Genomic DNA, 8,527 nt, shown 5'->3' with positions numbered 1-8,527 from the left:
GGCGCGGCGGGCGCGCTGTGGACTGAGGCCCGCGAGCAGGCCCTGTGCGGCCCGGGCCTGCGCAAAACCAAGTACCGCAGCTTCCGCCGGCGGCTGCTCAAGTTCATCCCCGGACTCAACCGCTCCCTGGAGGAGGAGGAGAGCCAGCTGTAGGGGCGGGGCGGGCCGGGACGTATTTATTTATTTATTCCTAACAGCCAGTGCAAAAAGGGGGGCGGTGCCGGGCCGATGGGACCCCAGGAGCCCAGAGCAGCGGGAGAGGGGCTTTGCTAGCTAGCCCCCGCCAGCCTGGTCGGCCGGGCCAGTGGGGAGCCCAGACCCTTCTCTCCTCCTCTCCTACACCACAGTGGGGGCAGGGGGAGAACCAGGCAATCGGTGTTGGGAAAGGTTTGGGGGCTAAAGATGGGGCGTGCTATCCTACAGTCTGGGTCAGTAGTGCCTTGTGGGTGTACAGGAAAACTCCCCACTGGGGGGTGAGAGACCCTGTCCCACGAAGCCCTCTCCTCAGCTTTACTTGCTCCCCCAGCCTCAGCCTTGGGGAGAAATGGCCCATGGTCGTTCCCCCACCTACACACACACACTTCCAGTGAAACACACACACACACACACACACACACACACACACACACACACTCTTCCAGTGAACCAGTGGGCCCTCAAGGGGGCATAAGGTGCTGGTCCCCCTCCCTCTGGCCTTGACCCCTAAGGGCTTGGCCCCTCCAAGGGGCCTGTAACAAGCGGGGTCCTGCAGGGCAGGGGTCCTGGGTTCTGTGCCCCTTGGGGGACAAGAACAGGCATGTTCAGGGGGGGTGGGGGCAGCACAGACTGCTCCACCGTTTTGCATAGTGTTGCTTCTGAACCACAAGCTGTATAAAGTTGAGGTTTTTTGCATCTGTGTCAGCGTGGTGACTGCCTGAGGGGGAGGATGGGGCCGGGACAAGCTCTGACTCCACCGCGAACTCCCCTCCAAGCACACACTATATTTTACATCTTCATTTCTTGCAGCCTGAAGCCAGGGAAACAGTCTGGGAGATTTTAACTTGCATGTTTGGGCCTGAACGAGAGGCCCCACACCCTCTTCAGAACTCGAGCCTCTTGTTTAAGTGCATCTGGAGCCTCTCTTCCCAAATACCCACAACAGGTGGTGGCCAAGGCTTGTCTAAAGCCCCTAACTGTCCCTGTGGAAATAAGTATGCTTGGCACCCCGTCTCCCAATGTCTGAGGTCTCCCCGAGGGGCAGAAACCAGACAGGTCCAATCACAGATCACTCCTTTGTTCTAGAACTCCTCAGCAGTTTCCCAGTACTAGCATGGGATTCTGACTCCCTGTGCTGTGGCATCTGCCCTCGGCCTGCCTCACGTTCTCATCTGGCCTCCTGCTGCCTGCTGTGGCCGCGGGCTGCTGCCTGTGCCTGACACACTTCCGACACTCTTACACTTATTGGGGTCCTTGCACTTGCTCTTCCCACAGTTGCCTCCCTCAGCACTCAGTTCTGCCTCCCAGAGGCCTTCCCACCCAGTCAAAAATACAGTCACACCTCCCTCTGTGTCAGAGCCCCGTTTTATTTCCATCACTGCCTGAGATTGTCTTGACTTTTATGGGCTTTGTTTCTTGCCTGCCCTCCCCACCCATTAGGATGTACGCTCCTTGTGGCAGGGCTCAGGTACCTTTTCTGTCTTATGGCTTTATTCTTGCCCGATACTAGTGCATAGTAGACCTCGATACAGCATGTGCCAAAATAATGTGTGCCAAAGCATCTTCAGGAGGTGGTCGCCACCTTCTTTGAGGTAACCCAGGGCAAGTGACCTATCTAGGGTGTTGGGAAAATAGAATAATTTAATCAGGCCCCCCTCGCCTTAGGTATGGTTGGGAGTGGTGCGGCACATTCTTTGTAAGCAAATCGCGTGTGTGTGGGTGGAGTTAGTGTGCATGTGCAGCGCCACAGCTTGGCTGACATCTGCCTTTGGCATCTGCATGCGTGGCCATGCTCTCAAACCTGGGGCTCCAAGGACCTTTTTGCCGGTTACCTAGCTCATAGACCTGTGTGTGAGGAGTATGGGGACCCAGCCTGGCATGTGAAGGGTTTGTGACCCAGTCTGTGAACGGGCTTGAGGGGTCTGTGAGCTCCAGACCCAGCCCTAGCTCGACAATTGGCCCAGTCGGCAGGATTACAGTCAGGTAAAAGAGCACGACATAGGGTCATACAGTGAGCTAGTGGCAGCGCTGGGCCTGGGATTTGAGATTCCTTCTCTAGTGCTCCTCCCACCAGTCAGCAGCATATAAGCAGTGGCTTTAAGAGAGGTCTAAATGGACCCTCCCTCCCCACCAGCCCACCTGCCCACCCTCTCCCTCCTGCACTACTGTACCTGCCCCCTGGTGGGTTCCCTGCTTCCTCTCTTGCCCCAGCAGTCAGGGCGATCTTTTCAAAAAGGAAATCAGGTCACAACCCTCCTCTCTTAAAATTCATTATTACGGCTTCCTCTGGAATAAAAGAATAAAGTCCAAACTCTTTACCCTGGCCTATCCATATCACATTGTCCTGGGCAGTAAATTACAAAAAGGCATCCCTTTTTCTGGGTTGACAGCAGCCACACAAGCGCAACAATTTGGCAACTCAGAGCCTTTGTGCAGTGCCCAACTACTGCAATTATATTGGGATGCCCTGCATAAGACCCTCCAGGGTCTGACCCTGCCTCTCACTTCAATCTCAGATTGTTTCTCCTTCCATGTCACTTATTATCTTTAAGCCTCAGTATTCTTTCTGTTCCTGTTCCTCAAATATGCCAAGCTCTTTCCTGCCTCTAGCCTTTGCTCAGGCTGTTTTCTCAGCCTGGAATACTCTTCTTTGCAAGACCAATTCCTCCATCCTCAGGTCTCAGTTTAAACATCACCTCCTCAGAGAGGTTTCCCCAGTCTGATCTAAATTAGTTCCCTGTTTTCCATTATTCTTTATCTTGAATTCCCTATTTTTTTTCTTTATAGCACTTTCTCTCAATTGTAATTATACCGACTTCTTTTGTATTTGTCTTTTGCCTTTGTGAGGGCAGGAACCCCAGCCTTGTTTAAAGTTGCACCTCCAGAGTCCAACACAGAGCCTGGCACATAGTTGGTGCTCAATAAACGTGCTGAATGAGTGAACGCCTCCTTGGGGTTAACTCTGCATGGGGGTAACCACCACCTCTCCACATTTCAGCCCTGGGGGAGGGGGTGAGACAGCACCTCCTCTGCTCCATCTGCAGCTGACATCTGGGGGCTCCTCACAAAATCCCTTTGGGACTGGGTGGTGGCTCCTGCACCTGGCCACCCTGGCCTCCCTGGTCCTAAGAAGGGAGGACAATTTATTGAGAAAATGGAGCTTCCCCAAGCTCCCTGTTTGAACAGCTGCTCTGCAGTGATGACAGATATCAGCTCCCAGGGGCTGCAGTCTAGGGGAGGGGACCTCTCACACCTTTGTTCCCAGAGCCCAGGGCTGCTAGGAGAGCAGCTGCCTGGGCATAGCCTAGCACCTTACTGGGAGTGGGAGGCTGCAGGGACCTCCCTGGCTTTCTCTTCCCAGAGTGGATTCCCAGACCCTTTCCACCAGCCTGTCTTCATCCCTGCCATGCAACTAGTCTTGGGACTGATGTCAGTACCCCCTTGCCCAGGCTGATGAGGCTTCTGGCTGGCCATGTGCACCCAGGGGAGGGTGAGGGGCGCCCAGGGTGGGGCTGGATCCCACCTCTCAGCTGATGGGATGACAGCACTAGCACAGCAGCCTCCTGCCGTGTAGGTGGGTGACAGGGAATGACTAATGTGCGAGCTGCGATGCTAAAAATTAACCCAGGGATCGTGTTTGGTGGAGGGGGTGGGGGTGGGTGGGAAGGGAGCAGGGACTCGGATCACTGTGTGGTCGGTATTCCCCTGGGGTACTGAGGCCAAAAAAAAAATCTATATTTAAAGAGAAGACACTACGTAATAACTTCGTATAGCATACATTATACGAAGTTATACGAGGAAGGGAGCAGGGACTCGGAACACTGTGTGGTCGGTATTCCCCTGCCCTGCCTCCCCTCCTTCACCTCCCACCAGCCTTCTGCTCCTCTCAAAGCCTCAGGCCACTCTGTGGGAGTCTTTCCTCCCCCCAAGCCAGAAAGGGCCCTCAACAATTCCAGGACAGGAGAATGGACTCTATTCCAGGTCTCATGCTTGGTGAGGTGAGGACACAGCCCTGCACAGGGAGTTCTGATCTGAAGTCCCCACAGATCCCCGCATCCTGGGGAGATGGTGTCTTAGTGTCCCCGAGTCCCCTGGTCCTGTCTCCTCTGCCTGTGGGAGGAAGCAGAAGCTGCCAGTGCACAAAGACAAAGGCAGGTTCCAGTCAGTAGGCCAGAGTTGAGGGGCAGGAGGTGGCAACTGCACCAGAGGGAAAGGATAGGAGACTTTCTCCCAGAGCACCCACTGTGCGCAGCACTTCCACATCCAGCACCTCACTTAGGCCTACGGTATCTCTGTGCTATGTATGTCCCCATTTTACAGATGAAAAAACAGAATTAGAGAGGTTAAGGGAGCATAGCTGGGACCCAACAGAGCTAGGATTCTCTCATATCTGTTTGTCTCCATAGCCTAGAGTGTGGAGAGGGAAGGCTTCCTGGAGGAAGGGGTGTGAGGATGGGGTTAAAGAGGTGGTGAGGAATAAGTTCATCCTCTAAGGCCATAGAACTCACTTGTGGAAGAAGAGGTGGGGGTGTGGAGGGTATATGAAAGGTGGGACCTGAAAGAGCAGGTCTGAGATGTGCTAGATAACAAAGGGAGGAGGAGATCAGGTCCGAGGGGTCAAGCTTCCACGGATGTGGACGTCAAGGTGAGGACATTGCCATCAAGCAGAGGAGAGGGGAGGGCTCTTGGGACTTGGTTCTGGGGACCAGAAAAAGGCCTTGGGCTTGGAGAAGAGCTTTGTTGTCACGTGTAAGAAAACTTGCTAGAAGGAGTGAACCCACGAATATTCCCATTTTCTCTGGAGACCAAACCAGAGAACTTGAGCTGAATGGCAGCAGGAGGAGAAGAGATGAGACTGTAGAAGGCACTTTCTGCTCACCAGTCAGTCACTCATGAAACTGGGGAGGTGAGGGAGGCTGTGGGAGTCCCCAAGGTCAGGACAGACGTCAGGCTATTGATTGGGAGGCTGCCTGGTCTTGCTTGACGGGTGGATGCAATGACCTGAAAGAGTGAGTGATGGGCAAGAAGGAAGCGAGAGAGAAAGGAACATCGGGCTATGGAGAGGACGGGACCAGGGAGGGCTGCTCAGTAGAGTCAAATAGCTAGAGATGAGCTGCAGGCAAGTAGAGCAGCCACGTTGCACCACTCTGAGCCCTGACCGTGCACGGTGGAGAGGGGCAGAGACAGGCCTCCGCCATCAGCCAGTGAGCTATGAACAGCCTCTCTCCCTCCTTAGAGCCCACCTCTGCAGCCCTTCCTCAGTCGTGCTCCACATTCTTACAAAGTGGAGCCTCCTTGGAACCCCATAACCCTGTATCTGAATCACGTGACACTCTCCCATCTCATCTGGTCCCCAGTGCCTCTCTTCACCCCCCACTGTTGGCTCACCAGGGAGTGAACCTCACCCATTCACCTCTGTGACCTGTGGCTGGCACAGGCCTGGCCCTGAGAGGACATTCAAACAGCACTGATTGAAGGCAGGTATGTCCAAATGAATGAATAAACAGTAAATTCAGAATATCAAACTTAATTGATTTCAACCAACATAACTCCTGTGCAGAACCCTGCCTGGTCCAAAAGCTGGTGGACTGGGGTGAGGGTAGGGGAAGCACCCTTGCTAAACTGCAAGACACATGAATTTTTGCTGAAGGGAGGCCTCCTAAACCTTAGCGAATCTTCCCTTCCTGGAGTCTGACCTTTCAGGAGAGAACATGCAAATGTATGCAAAAAAGTAAAAATTATGCAAATACTGTCCCTGGGTCTCTTTCCCCACTGCTTCCCTGCAGAGTCACTTAACAGCTTCACCCACAGCTGGTCTGGCCCATTCAGCAACCCCCCAGAGTGACAGCCCACCTGGGTTCCAGCACACACACTCTTCTGGAGCCCTTCAAATCTCACTCTGATTGAAGGCCTGGCACAGACCTCCCTTTCTCTGAGGAACTTCCATCTCTGGTAGAATGAACGCAAGACCAGTGGTTACCAACCACAGCAACGAATCACCTGGGGGACATTTAACAGCAGATAGGGTCCTCCCCTTTCCCTTAAGATTCCGAACCAGGAGTTCTGGGGTGGGCTGAGGTGTCAGTATTTGTAAAAGCCCTCCAGATGCTCCATCAGGATTTATTGAATGGACGTTGAATGATGACTCTAGAGACCTCTGAGCTCTGTCTCACTCAAAACCTTGGGACTGTAAATACTGCCAGTATTCTGCCCCTCACCTCTCTTGTCTTCCTTGGGAGCTGAGGACCTGTGCCTCTCACTGGCCCACATCGCTCTCTGCTTCATGCTATAAGCTTTGGTATGGGTGGTGGCCCTACCTTGGATTGAATATCCCCCCAAAACTGACCCCCACTGTGACTGTTAAGAGGGTAGGAAATGCTATTGTGGTAGTTGAAAGGTGCGGCCTGGAAGAGGTGATTGGATTGTGAGGACTGTACCCACCTGAATGGATTGATCTGTTCTTGGAATAGTGGGTGTGGTTCTAAAGGCTTTAAAGGAGAGTGAATGAGGAACTCTCTCTGCTCTGCCATCTTCTGCCACTTGAGACCCCTGCACCTCTGTAAAGCCACCACCAGAGAAGACCCTCACCAGATGTGTTCCCCATACTTCAGACTTCCCAGCCTCTGAAACTGAAGCAATAAATTTCATTTTCTTACAAATTACCCAGTTTCAGGTATTTATGTTATAAGCAACAGAAATGGACTAATACAGAAAATTGTTACCAGAGAAGTGGGGTGTTGCTTATAGCAAATACTTGAAAATGTGGAAACGGCTTTGGAACTGGGTGTTGAGGAGAGGCTGGAGGAATTTGGAGGAACAGGCTAGAAAAAGCGTAGATGCTGGTGAAAGTTTAGAAGAAAACCAGGGAAGGTTTGGAATGTTTTAGAGACTGGTGAAATGGTGGTGACCAGAATGCTGACCGAAATATGTACTATAAAGACCATTCTAAAGAGGTCTCAGACAGAAATGAGAGGGGACTTATTAGAAACTGGGGCAAAGATCACCCTTGCTATGAACTGGCAAGGAACTTGGCTGCATTCTGTTTAGGACCTAAAGTTTTATGGAAGGTGGAACTTCAAGGTGCCAACCCAGGGTATTGGGCAGAAGAAATTTCTAAGCAGCAGAACGTTCAGGAAGCTGCATGGCTACTCTCAACAGCCTATGCTGAGTTATGGCAGAAAAGGCATGACGTAAAACCAGAATTTATAATTCAAAAGAAAGGGGAGGGCAAGAAATTGGAAAACTTTCAGCCTGCCCATGAAAGCAAGGGTGTAGCCCAGTGAGCGTTTGTTAAGGAGATGAGTACAGAAGAAAGAGATTATCGAGAGAAGGAAAAAAAGACATTGAAGGCATTTCAGAGATCTTCAAGGCTTTGCCTTCCATTACAAGCCCAGAGGTCTAGGGAGACAGAATGGTCTTGGGGAACAGGCCTGAGGCACCCTCCACAGGCTCACTGTCCAGGACCAACTTAGGAAGCTGCTCCCCACACCAGCACCCGAGCTGCTTTGGCTGCTCCAGCTGTGGCTAAATTGGCCCCAGGTGTGGCTGGACCCACAGCTTTGGAAGATACAAGCTGAAAGCCTTGGAGGTGTCCACATGGTGTTAAGTCTGCAGGCTCGCAGAATGCCAGAGCTGTGGAGGCTTGGGGGCCTCCAGCCCAATTTCAATGGATGTATGGAAAAGCCTGGGGCCCTAGGAAATCTGTCACAGGGCAGAGTCACTGCAGACAGCCTTCGGTAGAGCAATGCTGAGCGGAAACGTGGGATTGGAGTTGCAGCAGACAAATCCCATCAGCACCATGTCTAGTGAGCCCTGAGAGCAGGACTGCCACAGAGAGATGCCAGACGTGTGGAGCTACCGGCTAGCAACGCTAGCCTACAAAAGCTAAAGCATCACCCGAGACCAGGAGAGCCATAGAAGCGGAGCTGCTGGAGGACTTGGGGACCCAACACTCACACCAGCATGCAGAGGACATCAACATGGAGTCAAAGTAGAGGATTCTTCAGCTTTAAGATTTGATGCCTGCCCTGATGGGTTTTGGACTTGTTTAGGACCTGTTACCCCTTTCTTTTGGCCTGTTTCTCCCTTTTCGAATGGGAATATATATTCTATGTTTGTCCCACCTTTGTATTTTGGAAGCAGCTAACTTGTTTTGATTTCACAGATGGGACTTTGAACTTTGGACTTTTGAGATGAAACGAGTTAAGACTTTGGGGATGAAATTAATGTATTTGTATGTAAAAAGGCCATGAGTTTTGGGGGGCAGGGGCAGAATGCCTTGGATTGAATGTCCCCCAAAACTTGACTCCCACTGTGACAGCGTTAAGAGGGT

At 52.3% G+C, this 8,527-nt stretch overlaps 1 protein-coding gene across 1 annotated transcript in view; it reads left to right on the top strand.

The window, feature by feature from the left end:
- Window positions 1-893, top strand: part of GRASP (GRP1 (general receptor for phosphoinositides 1)-associated scaffold protein) — a 7,903-nt gene extending 7,010 nt beyond the window's left edge. The window contains exon 9 of the mRNA XM_008566151.1: window positions 7-893. Coding sequence (XP_008564373.1) covers window positions 7-153 — 147 coding nt within the window. The 3' untranslated portion in view covers window positions 154-893. The remainder of the gene's footprint in view (window positions 1-6) is intronic.
- Window positions 894-8,527: the final 7,634 nt, after the last annotated feature.

The sequence above is a fragment of the Galeopterus variegatus genome, unplaced genomic scaffold, assembly GCF_000696425.1.
Source record: "Galeopterus variegatus unplaced genomic scaffold, G_variegatus-3.0.2 Scaffold224, whole genome shotgun sequence".
Classification (NCBI taxonomy): Eukaryota; Metazoa; Chordata; class Mammalia; order Dermoptera; family Cynocephalidae; genus Galeopterus; species Galeopterus variegatus.
The sequence above is the reverse complement of the archived record's forward strand: the minus strand, read 5'-3'. Positions and strand labels throughout refer to the sequence as shown.